This window comes from Copadichromis virginalis, linkage group LG1, assembly GCF_057382275.1.
Source record: "Copadichromis virginalis isolate Kocher_CV1m ecotype Utaka linkage group LG1, C_Virginalis_male_GT1.1, whole genome shotgun sequence".
NCBI lineage: Eukaryota > Metazoa > Chordata > Actinopteri > Cichliformes > Cichlidae > Copadichromis > Copadichromis virginalis.
In genome coordinates this window covers 30,892,599-30,912,543 of record NC_140618.1, presented here as the reverse complement: position 1 = coordinate 30,912,543, position 19,945 = coordinate 30,892,599, and the positions used below count along the sequence as shown (strand labels likewise).

The window sequence follows — 19,945 nt, the reverse complement described above, 5'->3', positions numbered from 1 at the left end:
CCCATCTGATACTGGGTTTTTGGAACCAATGCTGATACTGACTTTTATGCTACAGTGACACTAGAGAAAACAGTGGAGGGAGACTGTAGCACCAAAAAATAAAAATGACTGGGTCTCTGTGCAATGAACTGCTTCAAAGATGGAGACTAGGTTTGTAACCACTATTCAAAGCGACTTTGGTGTGTCAAGATGGTGATAAAACAGCAATGAAACAGAACCAGTTTGTTATCAGTTTGTGATTAAATAGGGTGAAGCTGGCAATTACATGAAATCTCTTTACGATAATATAGTGATTCACTGTAAGAAATCTGTAACAATCGCAAATCTGTTGCTGTTTACATACACAAAGAAATCACATTAAACAAAGTCCAGTCAAGACTGGAAATTCCCCCTGAATAATGATGTAGTAGTTATGGCAGGGCGGGGCTTAACTACAAAATGATAGATGTTTGGCAACCTTGCTTTTATATGAGAATATAACCAGATTACAACCACTTCGCAACTAGATGACAACCAGTTGAGCGCCGTCTCCTATTGCAAAACAATGCATCACAGATAAGCAACTCATCGGCACAGACTGACTCCGATCAATTGCGAATTTTTTGGCAATTGATTTGTGTCTATAAATTGGACAGCATTTATTCCCAAACCTCTGCTAATCTCAGAGTGATTGCAGTCAGTCTGAATCAAAATACAAATTTTTGTGAACAGGTTCCCTCCCCAAAGGCGACCCTGGCAGAAAGTGGTCGCCACAAGTACTTGAAATCCGTCACCAGTAGCAAACCAGGTCAATGGATTCACTAAGATTTTGGACTCCACTGACCAAGAAGCCAGCTTTCCTAATTTTTTATTCTAGTGTTACAGAGCCATTAGACAACAAAGGTTTTCAACAGTGATATCGGTCAATTAGCACAAGAAAGCTCCTTTTAAATTTTTAACTACTACATTAAACTTTTCTAATCAACAAGCTGTCTAATAATACACGTTTCTAAATTAACTCAACATCTTTTTGTATTAAATTCTATCAAAGAAAAAACAATTCATATCAACACATTAAACATTTACACCAACACCAATAAATCTGCAATACATCCATTTCCAGTTTGTTCTATCCGATAACGCAAGTGTAAAGCACATCTCAAATCACTGTACAATTTAAAGCAAAAATAAAAACCTGGCCTATTACTGTTGCTCGAAGATCCAGCACTAAATTCTTCAGTGATGTTTTCATTACTGAACAGCTGAAAATACATAATGCCTACTAAACTAGCCCCATGATATATTGAGCCCTGCAAAAATCAAACAACTACAGCCTTTAATCCCAGTTAATTCTTTATCCATGCACAGTAAAAAGGAACTGGACATGATCGCCGTGCACCTCGAACGACAACCCTTTGGTGGGCTTTAAACCGAAGCCGCTTTGATGGGAATGCGTTTCAAACTAAAACAACATTAAAATTCTATACATCTGTTTCCATGCATGCCCGGGCAGAGGGATGAAACAGGATAGTAGATCTCTGTTAACACTTGCACAGTTTTAGACTGACGAAGGAAATGGTGCTCTTTGAAAGTGGTTGCCGTTCCAATTGATCATCCGTGTTTTTCACATTAGACTGCAGCAATTGTGGATGTTCTCTCATTTACTCATCAATATAACAAGCAAGGCTGGTGTCATCTGAGAGCGACAACAGTTTCTCTTTGATTCTACAGATGACAGTGGATTCTGCTGTATGATTAGGGCAACAGGGATAGAGCCTCCCACTCACTGCCACCACGCTACACTATTGATGTGCTCTGAGGAATTCCCGCGCATCACTTCAAAGACCTTTCTTGCTCTACACTAAGCTCAACTCAAAAACATATCTTCATAAAAGACCATGACATTCCTACAGCTAAAAGCGAGCTTATATCTGGGAAAGACATAATTGCTTCGCGTCAAAAAATGGATACGCTGTATGTTCTGTAGAGCAACTTAGAAAAAAAATAATATTATATTGTAGCATTTTCTTTACTATTTTAATCAACCATTTATAGATGTGCATGTAGCAGCGAAAAGATAACCACTGTCAGGAACAAGTGATGCACCACTGATTAATGAGGTCACACTGCTTATGAATGGAGGAGTGAAGGCAGCACTAAATGCAATGGTGTGGTAAAAAACCCCAAAGGTTTTGTAATAACAGAAACACAACTATCCTTTTGAATCGACCCCCATAATTGCTGTGGCTTTCCTTTCTACAATCACACGGGACGATACTTCAAACCAAAAGCAAATGAGACAGCATTTCTGCAGCACTCAAGTCTGTGCTGCGCCACAAAAGCTGACAATATCTTTATAGCCTGTGTGGGGGAGACTTGAGTGTAACCTGGGCTCACATCCCAGGAAAAGATGGATCACTGGTTTCTGGCAAAACAGCAGCTGTGCAACAAGCATTCAAAGTGCCCCCCCCCCTCCCCCGCTGTAATGGGCAATTCACAAGTGAGAAATCCAATGAAAGCTGCAAAACCTGAAGCAGAGCTGCATATTCTGATACAACATTACAGCCCGCACGACAATTGTCACATCCTCAACTTTGTCAACAAAATGGTAGCCTCAGGAAATAGAGACGGCGGCAACATCCACACAATCAGTTTTCATATATAAAATCTATTTTGGGGGCCAGATGAGGTACATTTTCCCCCCACTACAAGCTTCCCTAGCTCACCCACACAATGGATGGCTCAATAAATATTGCCATCTATTCTGACTGTCAGTTTCCATTGTCCTGCATTTACTATGCTTGAACAAGCAAATAAAAAAATAAACAAAAACACAAAAAAACCCACCATTTTAATAATTGCATTACATAATTACGCATTTCAGTAATATTTCGCAGTTTTCAGGTGTAGCGCAGCTTTTAAGCCTTGCCGCGGCCTTTTACATTATAATCTCGACAGTCATGTTCATATCGAAAGATGATGGAAATTACATAAGCACTTCTGAACCGTCCACCCACCTGTCTTTCCACAAGCTACGAAAACAAGACAGGACACTCCACGGAGCACTTGATTGATTACAGGAACTGTTTAATCAAAGTCTGAACTCACTGCAGACCTAGTCAGCTGTTACAAGCAGATACAGCATAGTCAAAATTCACAGGTAGCCAAGTGTGCAACACACAGCGGCACAGGCTAAAAATATAAACAATCAACCGTTTTCTTAAGTTGTTGTCCCCCCAAAAAAAGGATTTAAATATGCCATCAGAACATATTGGGTTACCAAAGCCTATGCTACTTTCTCTTCATGCTAGAAGTGTGAAATGAAGTCCCAGGTGTCTCCCTCACTCCTTTTCAACTGTGTGCACATGCAAAGGAAATAGCGAAAGCTGCACCTCTGCAGGTTAGCTGTTCCAATGGAACACAGTATGCACTATGGTAGGTAGGTAAGTAGCTATTTTAACCAAGTGCTATATTGCATTAACAATTACTGACTACAATTTGGAGGTCAGGTCATGTAGGTAATGCTGTTTTTCTGAAGGCACTCAAGCGTTCCATGTTAGAGCTTCCCTGCAGTGCTTCAATAAGCCCATCCCCCCCATCACTCAGAGTGGATCGCTTCAAAAGAATCTTAACCTTGGAGAAACGCTGCATGCATGTTTTAAAGTACAAAGATTTTCATCTAATCACAACCTGCCTATTGACACTAACTGCATTAAAGCACTCGCCACTTCACAAAGGGAACTGGAATCCATATGAGTCTCATTCCTCATGATCCATTTCATTGCTAATGTAAAACCCAGGAGTATAATTGAATATGTGGATATATGTGCACCTGTAAAAAAGGCTTAATTCAAGTGGTTTGAAAATAAAAGGCACCGTAAGCCTTCAAATGACCAGCTACCTTTGAGGATATAGGTTAAATCCTTTCTGAGTTTGCTATCAGCTGGTGTGTGGCCACGACATGACGGCAGCCTTACAAAGCCAACATAATCCCCTTGTCCTGGACTAATCTAATGCCCTGGACCTCAAAACAAACACTTTTAATGCTCTTCTTGCACAGTGTTTCTTTGGTATATAGTCTGAGGCACAACAGATTTTTAAAAAGGTGAAAGGCTGGTCACAGTTAACGCAAAACAAATCTGAGCCAAAGCCCAGTGCCATCACGTACATTAGTAACTTTTACAGTCAGTTGCTGTCCTTTAAAAACATTACATACCAGCAGCTGAGTTATCAAGGACATCATACTGTTGAATAAGGAAATGGGAATTTCCTCAAGTGGCGTTGCTCTCGTGTTCAGTCACTTCACAAGCTATGGTCTGTCAGACTGTATAAAATCTATCTGCCATGCTATAACAAGGATCCTAACACCCTTATAATGATTAAAACAAATTACTACTTAAAAAAAGAAAAAAAGAAAAGGTAATCAGATGGAGAGGAACTGCCTTTGAAAAGGTACTGAGCTGGAATGAAAGCTATGCCAGCTCTATGCCTTACAGTGAAATTGCTCAATTTTGTCCACCAAAAGAAAAAATAGCAAAGGACATGTTTGCTCTGTGGAAACATTGCTATTATTAAAAGGGACACCAGTGCTTTCACATCTATGAATTCAATTTCAGGGCAAATCCTCTGGGCTTAACACTGTTATATTACCGTCTTTTGTATTGATTTCAATGTGACAAAGACATGAGAAGAATGAGTAATAAACCTCTAGGTAAAACAAAGTGTTCAAAAAGAAATCAATACAAAACAAGTCGGTAATAATACGTAGTGACCAAACACTCTTCCAGCAAGCGTAAAAGACCTCAATCATTTATTGGAACCACTAGCAAATTAATGTTAGTCTGGTTAAGGTGATCCTTTTGCTGCCCGCTCTGATATAGGTTATTTGGCTAGTTGCACTGAAAATAATATGAACCGTCACTAAACCTCAGAACGAATGCATTTTATGCTGCCTTGGGTCACGTGCGTGAATTTCTATTGACTTGACATTATTTCACATAAGTCACTTGAAATCATTAAGTCCCGTCAGGCCTTAATGACTGCATACCAAGTCTTAAATGAGGAACTCTTACACCTCTATGCCAAAAAGCTGGTATGAGAAAACCACAGGTCTGCTGCAGACTGGCCTGGACTCAAACAACTTCCAACACGTCCCACATTGCCGACTAGGGAACAAACGCTTCATGCACATTATTCCAAAGTAGCTTAATATTACAGTGCAGAAAAGTGTCTTCAAATGGTGTCCAGAGTTTTCGCGAGACAATGTATCCAACCTGATTTAATAGTAAATGAAGCATTAGCCAGGAATGCCTGAGGCTCTTGAGAAACCAGTGACATGTTTAATGATTGAGTATTCAGTTACTGTCAACTATAGTAGTTTTGTGTAAACAAATACATTTCATTAACAAAAGAACCACTCATTCCACTCATTTGCATTGGTTTCACCTCATTTACGGCTTGGGTGGATGGTACAGTCGATGGCTCAGACAGCATTTCGCTCTTAAAGTAAGAAGATAGTTACTTCTATCACTAAATTTAAATTGTTAAGGCTTCATGGTGGACAAATTGTAGTTTGTTTCATTTCTGTACTTCAATCTCATAACCTATTATTGGAAAATGACATCAGCTTCACCTACTTATCCATCTACCTCGAGTACTCTGTAATAATATCTGAAGTTTGGGGTTCTGCAACCGCTTGCAAATATCTCATTGCGAGATCATCCACCCACGCCAGATATCCTTACACTTAGGCATGCCACATGGAAGACCTTGAGTGTTGTATTGTAAGCACTTAGCGGTTGTGCTTGCAAAAACAGAAATGTGCAATACAAATGACAAATGTCCTCAACAAATCATATTTAATTGACTGCCAGCACTAGGTCATCGTACACATTAAGCAGGATTGTGCAAAGCCTGTGACACGTTTATGTTGCAAGCTTGCACAACAATTAAAACCATGTCTCACTTTTTCCCAATGAACCCATGCTGTTAAAAAAAATAATAATAAAATTCTGCACACTGGAGCATTTTTGAGATATATATAAATAAAAATACATTTAACACTACTGCAGTCTTGTATCTTGACTAATGAATATGTTGAACACTTTAACCTGCAGCTAAGTACTAGACTGAGACTACTTTGCTAGTCTTTAATGTGGTCCTGTTACAGTCCATGGAGCAGCACAGACCATGGGGTAGAGCACAGGGTTAGCCCACAGTGGTCCTGTTAAAAAGGAAATCTTGTGCTTGAGCTGAATGACTCAATTCACTGAGATGGGACACCCCCAAGAACATGAGCTGACAAAACGTGACTTGTTTAGTTTTTTTAGTTTTAGTTTGTTTGTTTTTTTTCTTGGGGGGGGGGGGGGGGGGTCCATGGAAGTCCTTACCATAGCTACATATTAACATGATCCACCATTTTGTAAAATTTTTAGCTGTAATACAGAGCACTTTGTCTGAAGCCACAACCTGTAACAAGAGTTGTAGCACTTGTTTACACTGTTCTGTGTGTGTGTGTGTGTTAACACCAGTATACGTGTGGTTTCAAACAGATTCACACAGATCCTCACACTCTGCTCTAAATCATCACTAGTAGCACGTTAAAAGATCAGGCTTTCATTTTCATGTCTACTTAAGTGCCCCTCGCAATTCACTAACGAGACCCCCTGGGAGTCCCCGGTACCCAGATTGGGAAACACTGTGGTCACTTCACTGGCGGAATTTGCAGCTTCAAATCTGCCCAGATCCATATTTTATCTCCAAACATGGGGGGGGGGGGTCGTTTAAAAACAAAAACTATTAGTGAAGTCAGCCAAGTGTATTCTGGGGCTAATAAATATTGCAGTCCCCGAGGGTAACTGTCACGACCCGTGAGCTCAACTTAAAGAATCTGTTAGCAGTGCTTTAACGGTTACGGTACCAGCTTCACTTTCACACGTTAGCTGAAGTTCAAGAAGCAGATAGAGCTAACTTAGCTCGGTGTAATGAGCTAATCTAAGTGTAACGTTAGCTCTCTGGCAGACAAACAATGAGCTCAGAGTGCAGTCAGCCTTGGCTAGCTTGCTTGCTGCTGCATGCTGTGTTGGCTACATAACGTAAAGCTAGCCAGCTTGCCATGCACACAAGGCTAACGTTAAATGGCTAACGACTCGTAGCACTATCAACAATAAGAAGAAAAAAAGAAGAAAAAAAAATGTACTTACTTACCGACTTAGCTAGACACTCCTATTCCAAACCGTGGTCTGCCCATGGTGGTGTATGCTCCATAAAAAGAACAAATCAACGGTAATTATGCTTTACTTATAAGAAAACCTCTAAAAAAAATCTGAAGCACCAGAAAGCAGTGGCAGCGCACTCCCCAAGACATCCAACACAAGAGAGGAGGGGAGGCCAGCGATTCACTGGACTTCTGCCATCACACTTCGAGATACCGTCCACAGCGTAAACAGCCGAGTCCCGAGCGCATTTTTATCGGTGCCGTCTCAAGCCAGACACAAGTCCGGTCCTCTCCAGCGACCCTCTGTCAATTATTCCCACAGCAAATAGCTTTCAATCCAGGTTAATTCCTCCGTATTCACCGTCTCTGGATGAGCGCCGTGCTGGTTCTTCGTGTGGGAACTGATACAATGTAGCCAACCAGCAGCAGCGATTAGGAAATCCAGGATAGAGAAGTTCCTCTCGGAATGGACTGGGATACGTCAGGTACAATGCATGGAACTGGATTAACCAGCCTGGACTGTGACTGTCTGTGTGTGTGTGTGTGTGTGTGTGTGTGTGTGTGTGTGTGTGTGTGTGTGTGTGTGTGTGTGTGTGTGTGTGTGTTAGTTTTCAGTTCTAGCCGCTGCTGTGGTTTTTACACAGAGACAGGGCCGTAGCCAGGATTTTAAAAAATACTGAGGTCATAGGTTCAATCTTCTCCTCTCTCAGTTCTTATAATGGAGTAAGGCTTCTTTAAGCTATCTATAAATAATACTGCTTTCCTATAAATAACACCGATTTCAGATTTATTGTTAAATGTAGGACAGAGCACAATTACCAAAATCAACTAGCAGCCCAAAACATCAAAATGTTAAATGCAGCCTTCCATGATCCAGAAAAGACACCAATAATCCTCCATAAATTGTCTGTAGTTTACTCACTTAAGTGACTCTTCATTTTTTTTAAAAATGATATGATTTGACATTAAAAATATTTTAAATAATGCCTTCACATAAAAGTGTCTAAAACATTAGAAAATACCAAACAGTAGACAATAGACCACTTTTTTGCTACATTACAGTTCAGGGATAGAAATGCTAATAATCTGATGATGATGATTTGTTGATGACTGTGTGATAATGGGAAGTCAGACATAAATTGTCTGGCCTTCATCATGTGTTTATAAGACACAACTAATGATATTGTCAGTACACTCCGAAAAATATGCCAGTTACTCTTGGCCTATCAAAAGGTCAACATCATAGGTATATTTTTAAATCAGTCGTGTGACAGGACTCTAGCTCCCCTTACTGCTTCCATAGGAATTAAGAGGGTCAGTCTCAAACAAGTACTGCCAATCAAATGTACTTGAAGTAATCATCAGCAAATCCGACTGCCTCTTTAAGCGCAGATGTTTTAGCAGTTTGCTGGTCTGAGGGGTTCAGGTGTGTGTAGATACGATTTTCTAAGTAGTATGACGTCCTAGCAAATTCATCACAAGGTCAGACCCTACAATGCTCAGGGAAATTGTAAAAACGGGGGAGGGGGATCCAGGTGGTACATTTCAGCCTCTAGAGACCTCAGTTAGCATGTTAAATGTGTAAAACATGTTTCAAACAGTATCCAGACCAGAGTTTTTCAGTAATGAACAGCGGCATATTTAGCAAATACCAAATCAACAGAAACACCTCATACTAACTGTCAAACACATGGTGAAAACAAGCCCACAAACTCAGTGAATTAAAGGGACATTGTAGAGAAAAATGGACCAAACTTTCTTGACAACAATATGAGACACTGATTAAGTAGTTCAAAAAATTATTACTTCAAGATTTTGCTGGTAAACGTTGTTCTAAAAACTACTAAATCACACTTAGCCTGTTAAAGAGTAATAACACACATACACATACCAACACTTATTAACGGAGCTTGGAGTGACCATGTAAAAAAAACTGAATTAATTGTGTATAAAAAATTCATTAGGGAATTAGTAATTATTATTATTAGGCAGTCACATATGGATTCATCACCGTGTAATAAGCCATCAGATCTGCAGGGGGGAAACTGATAAATGGTTTTTAGAGTAATCCTGGTCTGCCCTGGAATGTTACATGTTTAAAAAGTGCAGTATTGTTCATATTTTCCCTACCAGCCTTTTCCAGAAGGAAAGTGGCTGAACAGTTCAGTGGAGCGGTCTACCTGATGAACTAAAGAGCTTACCTAAAACAATAAAGCAGGTGTTACTCTGGAGTATGGACAGGGGTAAACACTGACCAAAGGGATTTGTCACAACCTGGCAACCCAAATGTTCACGTAACTGGCTTATAAATGATCAAATACACTTAGTATGTGACTTATTCAACCTGTACAAGCCCATAGGGATGTTTTGTCGTTAGAAAGTGGCAGCACTGACGCATCATGATGAATGTACTCTAACTCGGTTTTAAAAAAGGGGAACCAAATGTGCATTTTGTTGAATGACAACACTTTTAAATCTGTAAAAACTGTGATTCTACACAAGAAAGCAACACGGAGGCAAAAACTTGATCTTCACGCTTGAGGCAAATTGGACATGTTACCTTAGTGACTGCCAGCTGGGTTCAGATTTTGCTGAAGTGAATCTATAACAACAACTGACGGGGAGTTTCTCAGAAAACATTAAGCTGGCAAAGGAAAAGATTCCAACAATAAGACCCTTGGACATGTCATGAATCCAGTTCTCCCAGCTCCACGGATAACCTTTCATGTGTACCAGCTTCAAACACCATGAAGGCTTTAAGTCGTTGTCTCGCTCAGTGCTGGTTTCCCAGGCAACAAGAATATGATAATGTTGCCTTTGACATGACAGAAGGAATCATCTCGCTAACAAACAGAGACAACAGGCACAGGGAGGGCTCGGAGAGAGGCAGGGGAGGGGGCTGAATTAATGGACTCATTTTCACACAGAGGGAAACACAGCGGCAGCAGCTACGTACCATCCTCCATCTTCCTCTATTGCCTCCAATGCATTCCTGCTGGCAGGCACACTCTTGCTCTCCCGAGGGAACAGCCAGCCTCCATTGGAAAGCTAAATAACAGTCAGTGGCCAGTGGGGACCGGAGGGGGACAGCTTTCTGATGAAGGCTGCCCTTCAAGGCTGTATGGCTCCAAACCAAGTGCTCTCGCTGCTTAGCGTCACACCAGCTAAAACCTGAAATGAACAAGCTGTGTGGACGCCATGTGTTTTCCATCAGTGAAGAGGGGTTAATCAGCCAGCCATGTGGAATCACAGAGGGGCTGGCTTGATTCATGTGATCATCTTTCCATTACTCTATAAAAGAAACTGTAAAGCCCCAAAGCCCATCTGTAAGAAACTTGTTCTTTAGCACATGTTTGAAAATCCATATCAGCTAACAGCCTTGTTGAAGAAACTGATGCAACAGAATAAAATGACATGAAATAACACAGTCACAGAAAATAAAAATGTATCGTCCTTACCTAAATTAAAAAGGCAAAGCCTACTGAATGAACTGTTTTTGTCATACACATTAATGCTTTCACATTTTAGTCCTCACTTTGCTCCAGACTGAAATGTCCCATCATTAATGTTTGTGCTAACAATACATCTTTTAAATTGCAAGGTATCTCAGCTTAATTTTTTTTACATAACATCTTGTGTTTTGAACAGATTAAGTCTAAATGTAAAGATACAAATGTGACATGTACTGTTAACACTGCTGATTTAATCTTGTTACATTTACATCTGCTCAGATTGATTTTTTTTTTCTAGTGCATGACATTAACTTGTTTATTGTTTTCTTTGACTGAAATGTTACAAGAATCTGTTACATGCAGGCATTCGTTCCCCCCTTGAGAATGAAGGGTAATAACCTTGTTTCTCAGCGCCATCATTGTTGAAATCTTTCATTTGGTTTACAATTAAATTCCTCACGAAACCATTACAATCCCATCGTCTTTGACTGTACTTTGTGTTTAGTACCACTTAAAAAATATTAGCACCAAATGAAAATGGCGATGGCGGGAATGGTGAGAGTTTTTATTAATCCAAGTCAATTCAGTTTTATTTAGATAGCACCAATCACAACACCAGTCACCTCAAAGCTCTTTATATTCCAACAATAATAGAGAAAGTGCTTTAAACAGGACCCAGGCTCAGGGAGGGACAGCAATCTGCTGCGTCCATCAGCACACCAGCTTCTTCTTTGAGGATATTAGCCCCACAAAGGTCGGAGATTGGGTCTAGTGTAAAAATGGCTGTAATTAGCCATAGGCAAGACTACAAAAAAGTGCTCTAGTCCACAGTTTTATGCCTCTAAGTGTATGCATAATATTTTCTCTATCTGTACCCATATAAACTATATGGACAAAAGCATGTTACACCTACAGGATCTGCTCCCGTCATAGTAACCAGTGCCATGAAGCTCCCAGTGCACAGTTTTTGTGCTGATGTTAATGACATTTGAAACCCTGCACTTACTGAGTCACCAGAGTATTAGTGACTTTTATGTACAATGGGCCTTAGCAGTTGGTGACCCCGCTCTGTAACCCTACATGATGTGCCACTTTGTGTCCGAGTTCCTGTGGTTCCTAAACACTTCCGGTATGGAATTACACCACTTACAGCTGATGGTGGAACATCGACAAGTGAAGAAATGTTACAAATTGACTTGCTGTAATGGTGATATCCTATTACAGCACCATCTTCCAACTCAGCGAGCTCTTTAGAACCATCCATTCTTTCTGTCTGTGTAGGCGCTTGGTCATCCAGGTCGTGGTAGCCTTCACAGCTTGGAAAAGGAGGAATCCAAGAGGCTTTTTCAGTCCCGTGTAATAAACCTCTAGAGGAGGCTGTCTTCTTTGGAGGTGGTCCTGAGGGTCGTTAACCTACTATTGATCTTGTGAGTAGTCACGTAAGCTGAGGTGTCAAAAAAGCCGTGGGTCATCCCCATCACCCGGGCAGACAGGTGAAACCTCTGTTAGACCTTACCCCACCCCACTATCACGTAAACTATTGAGGTTACCTGAGGCAAGGTGTGAATGGGGGTTGAAACCCCTGGGAAGGGATTTCAGGACTGCATTGCAGGTGGCTCATAGCTGATGTCGTAAGCCGACACCTCTGTTTAATGATGGTCGTTCACGGTGGACATAGATGGTCTCCTTTACTCCTCTTTCAAACCTTCTGTCTTCTCAGTCCAAAACGGGCGTCCTTGAAAGACTGACCTTTGTCCTTAAGGTGCCTTCTATGCTAACTTTACATATAAACAAACTATATTTCGACACCTTACTTTATAAATACGCTGTACTTTTCAAGGGGCAGGCTGTATTATGGAGCTTTCCCTTTTACATCTTTATTTAATATTAATTATATTGATGTGCAGGGTGGATATTGTGTTATTAATCTTTTGTACAATCCAAATATGAAAAAGGACTCTCAGTCTCACCAAGTTACATGAAAAAATAAACGCCATCACATTTTGCGGACTTGTGTGACCTTATGTAAATCTAACTTTATATTTTTTCTTTCACAGTTCAAACATAACTTTTAAAGGACTGCACAGGAAAGGAATGTTTCTTTTCCTCTGTAATACCACTATTACAGTATTACTATAACAACACAAGATGGGGAAATATAGTTTGTTTTTCAGCAAAACTACCAAGAAATTTGGCAGTACTTAAAATTATTTACAGTATAATCATTTCTTTGTTTCCTGTAAAACTTGTGAAACTCTTTTTCTAGTTTACCTACCTTTAAGTGTTTGTAGGTAAATATATTTACTTTCTTATTTCACATAAAGTACATTGAAATGCCATTGAATTACAGGGTAATTATGCTTTTAGTTGGGGGCTGTATTATAAAGTGTTACAGCGTTATGTACACTCCTCTTTTTCACAGGAAGCAGTGAATGAGCGAACCCCGCGTTGCGAGAGAATGAGACGGACAGAAGATGAGTTGCAGTTGTTGGGATTTGATGACCTGACTTGTCTGGTCGTAGCCATCAGCGAAGGTCGTGTAATGGATTGGAGTCATGCAGACAACAAAGTACATTAAGACGAGGAGAAATCACCCTTGTTGAATATAAGGTCACTTAAGAGCCAAGAATTAATCAACATAATGAACATAGACGTCAGTAAAGTAATATGGGATATATTATGCTGGGGAGATTATTTTAAAGCAAAGTTGTAAGACCAATCTGCTTCCTAGACTAATCTCAGGTCAAATACGTGACCTAAATAATGCATAAAAAGGCTCAATCAAAGGAAACTGTGGGGTGGGGGTTCAGACTGTTAAAGATGTACTCTTTTGTCTAGATTGCGCTCATAGCAACGCACCCCTCCTCTGACAAGCAAAATGAGATCAAGCATGAAAGCAATGACATCTTTTACTGCATGTTCTAAATTTGTATGAAGCATCTAATTTGGGACAAACTTGGGGTTTGACCCAATTAGTCAAACAGAAATCATACCACAGTCATGAGGCATTTGCAAAAGACATCTTTGCATGTAAGAGACTGAGAACAAAAGCTTTATTGTCAGTTTGGTGATTAGAAGACAGTCGATTTTTTTTCCCCCCTTCCTAAAAGTTTTAATCTTTCGTGTCCTCAAATGGCAGCAGTTTTCTCACACATCTGCAACTCTTTATACAAACAAGCTGTTGGCAAAAAAAGTGTTTGTATTTATTGTCTATCATATAGCAATATGCAAATAGTTAATCCAGAGTAATCATGTTATGTATCTGTTACAGTGCTTGCTCCTGAGAAAACAGAAGCCTGGAAGGGACTATTTTACATATTCAAGAGTCTAAGGCTTTACAAATCACTATGTTCAGAGATTTAATCCTCCTGACAGAGGAGGCCATGAAGACAGACGGTCTACAGTAATGTCTACAGTGTGGCATTATGTGAATTAATAAGACCCGAAAGCTGTGAAGACTTCTTGGTGGGGGATTCTGTAGGTGGGCATTTTATTCTGATTTAAAGACCCCAGAGTCTGTTTAGTTTGGAGTTTTGGAGCAATTTCCCTCGGCGCTTCTGTCGGATTGACTTTGAGAAAAATCAACATGGCCATAATTTTAAGTATCACCTACTCCATTTGTGTCACTACAGATACCATCTCATTCAGGAGCACAGCAAGGTCAAAGGTCAGGGATTAAATTGACTTCTTATCAGTGGATCTTTAGAAATGGCCAGCAATTGAAAGCCGTTTGTGATGGGAAATCCATTTTTAATTGAACTGATGCAACTGCACTCCCTTTGTGAATCCTGGAAGTCAGGTCAGCAGGCTTTCGGAATCTGAGATAGTTTCTTTTATTTATTTATTTATTTCTCCGATCAGGATTATTTGTGGAGAAGGTAATTTATAGATCTGATATGAACATTTACGGTGGCCCATCTTTTAAGGTGCAAGCAGGTCATAGCTCTTCTTGAGCTGTGGTCACATAAATAGATCCACTTCTTATCGCTCCCACTGTGTGTATTTCTCACTGCCCTTGAGGGAATATAAGCTTTCAAAAGACTCATGCGCCTTCCCTCCTCCAATGGGGCCCAACCTTAGATCTGTGGACTATGTAGATTCTACACTGAATGGAAAAGATAGCAATTGTGCTCTTTTAGTTTATGCATCAACATCAGTTGTGATGAAGGAATGGGATTTCATGCAACAACAAAAAAAGCTGTGAGGACTGTGAACAAGTGGGTATGAGCTATAGAAATTAATAGTGCAGCAGTTTGGGAAATGCCAAGAGTTAAATGAGAAGTTCAGTGGCTGCACAGTAAATACGATGCTACAGCTGAGTTGGCTTAGTGGAGCTGGAAACACCTAGCTAAACTCCCTCCAAACATAATTCCCCTACCATCAAATGTGCTAAATTAAGCTTACAGATCTATCTTCAAGTGGCATCTGGCTTCTCAAGTCACACACAAACCATTTGAAAGTCCTGATGGCTTGAGATGAAAACACCGTCTTAAATCCCAGGATGTTTTTGAAGTAACGAGCGACCATTGCGTCAGATTTTGCGGTCAAGCTGTCTTAAATGAGCAAATATTGACCCACTCATTCCTCAAAATTTCCTTTTGTACAACCACCATGGCTTGACAGGCAGCGATCCATGACAGATTATGAGATGGATGAGCCATAAGCTGTTACCGGGTTTGTATTGTTCCCCAGCCTGCCACCACCTCTTCTGAAGTGCTGCGAAGCACTAATTCCTCTTCCAGGCCTGTGGGGATGGGGGTGGCGGTGGAGGATGGGACCCTGTGCCCTCAGACCAATCAGTCTCTCAGCAAGCACACAAAGGTCCTGCTGCTTCTACAACTGGAAACTTGGCTCGACGGTGAGGAGGGCATGCTGTTGGAAAGGAGTCAATTACATTTCTTTTCATTTAGAAAATTCAGTTGGGCATCATTTCAGCCCTAATGACAAATAAACAGGTTATCCTATTTATGTCTAATTTAATTTATAACTTCAGCTAAACGGATCAAAGTTGGAGGGTGGCAGGAATTGTACTTGGAGTTCCTGCTTCTGAAACAGGTGGTGCTCAAAATTGGATGATGCCATGCTTGTTATATTGCTTCATCTACTCTGATTAGTTCCTCTCCCTTGTTCACCAGCAGAATTAACAGCAGGGTGGTTGGTGTGTGATGAAGAAGCTGAATCACTGACATTATGTTACTTTGAAAACAAAATAATTTCACAAAAACTACCAGAGACAAAATGATTAACTCCCCTGATGCTAACAGTCATTTGTGTATCCTCTTAGCTAGGAAACAACCACAAGGATACGCATGTGTGACAAAAGTCAGACACACATCTCCTGTGCAATCCCAGCCCGTTCTTATTTGGCGAATCTCTCAATCTCCTCCAAATTCAGTGGTCTGGTATGAACCTGTGTCTTTGACAGTCCGGTCAATAACATTCACTTTGGTTTTCTGGTGGTAGCTCTTGACCAGGAGTGACACATGTTGGGGGTCAGTGTCGTGTTGGAAGACAAAGCGACAACACAGACACAGTTTTGTTGCTGAAACTTGTGGTTTTCTTTCAGAATCTCACATATCCTTCTTTATTCATGATTCCTTCCACCTTGATGAGATTCCCAGTTCCAGATGCACTGAAACACTCCCACATCATAACACCCCCACCACGTTTCGCTTCGATGATGCTCTTTGCATTGTTCACCGCTCCCTTTTTATTTCAAACACAAACAGCCTCTCTGTGGCAAAACAGCTCTAGTGTCGTCTCATCTGACCAAAGGATGAGCTTCCAGTACGCAAAATCTTTCTCCAGGTTGTCCTCAGCATACTTGTATTTTGAATTATGTTCAAGTTGCTTGAGGGGGTCTCTTCTGTAGAAGTTTTTCTTGGTATGCAACCTCACAGTTCAGTCCCGTTCAGGGTTCTGGGGTATCATTAGTTTTTTTTTTTTATCAAGGATCTTTGAAACTTTTTGCTTCTGTCTGGTTTTGTCTGTTCTTTGAATTTCTTGATGATACTTTTCTCCAGTTCTTGACACCCCCCCCACTCACTAAAATAGTTTTGTGATTGTGTGGAAATAGAAATAAGTCACGCTTTCTAGAGAAAACTAGCATGTTTAGAAATGCTTTGAGAAAAAACACTTTACAGACACTTTAAAATCCGGATGATTTGCTGCCAGCACTTTCATCTGTTGCAGTTCACCGTGGCTCCGACTTCGTGTCAGGTTTACTATATAAAATGGATCACCTCGAGCATTTCCTCCACACATCGCATCATCTTTTGTGCACGAAAAACCAACAGCATATGATCTCATGGTGTTTATCTAAAGAGGCTTAGTAAAAACTGCATGCGCTTAATTGTGCAGCGTAGCAGCACAGAGCCCTTGTTTATGTGAACTTGGATGTCTGTTCTCATCCGAAGAAATGTCCCCGATCCCGAAGACAGAAGAAAAGGCCACCCACAGGGCAAGTAGCTGTCATCGTTGATTCACTGCAGGATGAATATAGTAAATTCTTAAGCAACCTCTCTTGAAAAAACACCTATTGAGAAACTTTACAAAAGAGGCCTCTTACATTCTCCGGGTGGGAGATTACTGGGAGGGTTGGTGCAATTATGCCTCCTCGTTCTGAATGAAGTGGAGCAGAGAGTTGTAGCTAATCTGCAACTCAAACAAGAGTAAATCTAAGCTAATCAACGGAGAATTACAATGCCAGGCACAGGCGAAAACATAACAACTCGGGATGGGTGTGTGTGTGTGTTGGTGATTCATGCTATGCTTTTCACGGTGAAATACGCCCCAGGGCAAGAAACAGCTTAGTCAAAGAGCCACTCAACACATTTACAAGGAAGTAAACACGCAGCAGCTCAAGAGCAGGTAGAAATGTGCATGTCAGAAATATCAATCAGAGCCTGTCACAGCAGCACTTAATAACAGAGGTGTCAAAGACTTTATGTGTGCCTGAATATAAACTCAACAAATGATTTCAGTGGTAGTTGTCTGAGCATGCAGGTCTGGAAGGCTCGCTGGAGATTTGGTGTTTTTCTTTTTTAAAGCAAGAGAAGATGTGCGACGGACCAGATCCACGAGAAATTCTTACCTTTATCGTTCAATCAACTGAAAAGGAAAAAAAAAAGGTGTTGACTTTGGGGAAAAATCTTTAAAAACTAGTTTAAAGTCGTGTGGTGAGCTGGGAGCACAGACACAGGCCAGCTAATCTGTGGTGTTATGACTGAAAATACCCCTGCTTCCAAGGGTTTTCCTCCATGCGGGCATGTTGCTGCAGGTACGGCAGAGGAGACGAAATACCATCCGAGCAGCTGAATGAGTTGCCGAGTCTGAGGGCTTATCAGACGGCGGTTTAGGGTTGAGGAGGGACTCTGAAAGGTTATCGCGGCAGCAATAACTCTCTCTGTGCATTTAAAGACTGCGGGGGAAACAAAGTAACTGACACAATGCTCAAGTTTACAGCGCGTGGACCAGCTGTATATTTGATTAGTCTAATCAGTGTGTTGCTGGGTGATGTTAGATCACGCTGCAGGAACATGATCAATTTTTCTGCCTTTCCTCCTGCTGTGCCAATGAAACGGCTTCATTGAAATTAATGAGAGGGCTCTGTGTATGTGTGTTTTTTTTAACACTGCTATTGTTGGTCTAGATGAGGCTTTAGGTGTGAGAAGGGTAATGACAGGCTTGCTTCTGTTGAGAAGAGATGAACCGCATTTCTCCTGTGGTTATTATGCTCTCAACTAAAAATAAAGCTGAACTCATTTTTCCCCTGTCACCTCATTTAACCAGACAGGTTAATAAAAACATTAAAAAAAAGAAAATGATCTCTTGCACCCTGAGAAAATGGCATCATTGAAACATTTCAAAAGAGTCTTTTTCCATTTTGCCAAACGCGTTCTTTAATTAAAACAAGAAAGAAAATTATTTATGCATTCACAAAAGTTGTAATCGTACAATTTTGTATTCTATACAATTAACCAGGATTGATTAATTAAATACAAATACCAGGAATTCAAAACAAAGACCAAACTGATACTAATAATATGTCAGCTCTGGAAACTCCTGGCAAAAATAGCGGTGGGGGGAAAGAAGTTGGTTTTTTTGTCCTCTTCAGCTTCTCCTTTACCGTCAATCTGCAGCTGATGGGACCAGTCCCTTCTTGGCACCCTGGTGGTAGTGGATCTCCAGTTTCCCTGTGAGAAAAAAATGGGGGTGAAAGGGAAGGGTGGGAGTGGAGAAAAGAGGAAGGGATGAATCAAAACACCATCAAAGGGACAGGGTGACCTTTCTGAGAGCTCAAGGCCTGCTGATTACAGGCGGACTCGGGTAGATGCACAAAGACAAGCCGAGAGAGAGACGGAGGCAGTGAGATGATGAGGAAAAAAGACCAAGGAGACCTTTTATTCACTGACAAAGAGAGATTAGCCCACAGCCTTTTAATATACATATACAGCCCTGATTTGGATTCAGTATAATTCAACAGCAACGATGGCTAAACACACAAAGCTGATAAAAAGGAGTACGTGTATGGATCTAACACTACCTGAAATGTAAAGGAGTTTCCTATAATCCTCTCTTTCACAACCACAGTGCATTTAAAATGAACCAGTCACGCTTTAATTCAATTGGTTTAATATAAACATTGTAATAACTGTTTAGAATTAAAGCCACTTTGTATAGTCTCATAATTTTTAAAGGCTCATTGGACAGTTAAACCCTGTGTAGGTTAAAGATCAAGATCGGCCCTCTTGACAGAAATCGTCACAACGCTAAAAAACAAAAAACAATTAAAAAACAAGCAGAAAACTTCTGGAGTTTCCAAACGATCAGGTGAACAGAAGAAGGTACTTTCAGCTCTGCTCCATTATTTTCCAAGCGGTCGCCATAGTGGATGAGCATCTGGATGTATAACAGATTTTTTTTTTTTCTTTAAGCACTGGATGTCTTTCCTGATGCAACCCTAACATTTATATGGTCTTGATCACACTAGCTTGTTTGTGTCTCCTCCTGGTCTCAAAGTGGGGATCTTTCGAATGTAAAGTGAAAAGTTGAGGCTCACTAGAGCGCAAAACCACTGGTGTGCATGGTCATATTACTGGTTCCTCAGTTAAGAAAACCTCCTTCACATCACACGTCAGAAAGAGAAGAAGCGATTCGTATCATTGCCCTGGTGTACAATCATGACGAGGCGTCAGGATGTAAATACTGAGGGTTCACCTCAATATGCACAGCTCTCAAGGACAGGTAGGACTGATTAGACTTTGCTAAATTACATTAAAAAAAAGCCTGGCCAACT

General features: G+C 40.6%; 2 protein-coding genes and 1 long non-coding RNA gene across 7 annotated transcripts in view; 1 reads left to right on the top strand and 2 right to left on the bottom strand.

The window, feature by feature from the left end:
- Nucleotides 1-7,622, bottom strand: part of znf609b (zinc finger protein 609b) — an 84,179-nt gene extending 76,557 nt beyond the window's left edge. For 3 of the 5 annotated variants that reach the window (XM_085459047.1, XM_085459064.1, XM_085459074.1), the window contains exon 1: nucleotides 7,186-7,622. The gene's annotated coding sequence lies outside the window, so the exon portion shown is untranslated. Of the gene's footprint in view, nucleotides 1-7,181 lie in introns of all 5 variants that reach the window. The other 2 variants (XM_085459055.1, XM_085459082.1) reach the window with 2 other exon arrangements.
- A 6-nt stretch (nucleotides 7,623-7,628) lies between these two features.
- LOC146719034 (uncharacterized) lies at nucleotides 7,629-14,488 on the top strand. The gene is made up of 3 exons (XR_014920860.1): nucleotides 7,629-7,680; nucleotides 11,929-12,074; nucleotides 13,070-14,488. It is a non-coding gene; the product is annotated as an uncharacterized LOC146719034 (long non-coding RNA).
- A 4,034-nt stretch (nucleotides 14,489-18,522) lies between these two features.
- Nucleotides 18,523-19,945, bottom strand: part of trip4 (thyroid hormone receptor interactor 4) — an 83,436-nt gene continuing 82,013 nt past the window's right edge. The window contains exon 13 of the mRNA XM_085459104.1: nucleotides 18,523-18,842. Within this exon, the coding sequence (XP_085315230.1) occupies nucleotides 18,778-18,842 (65 nt within the window). The 3' untranslated portion in view covers nucleotides 18,523-18,777. The remainder of the gene's footprint in view (nucleotides 18,843-19,945) is intronic.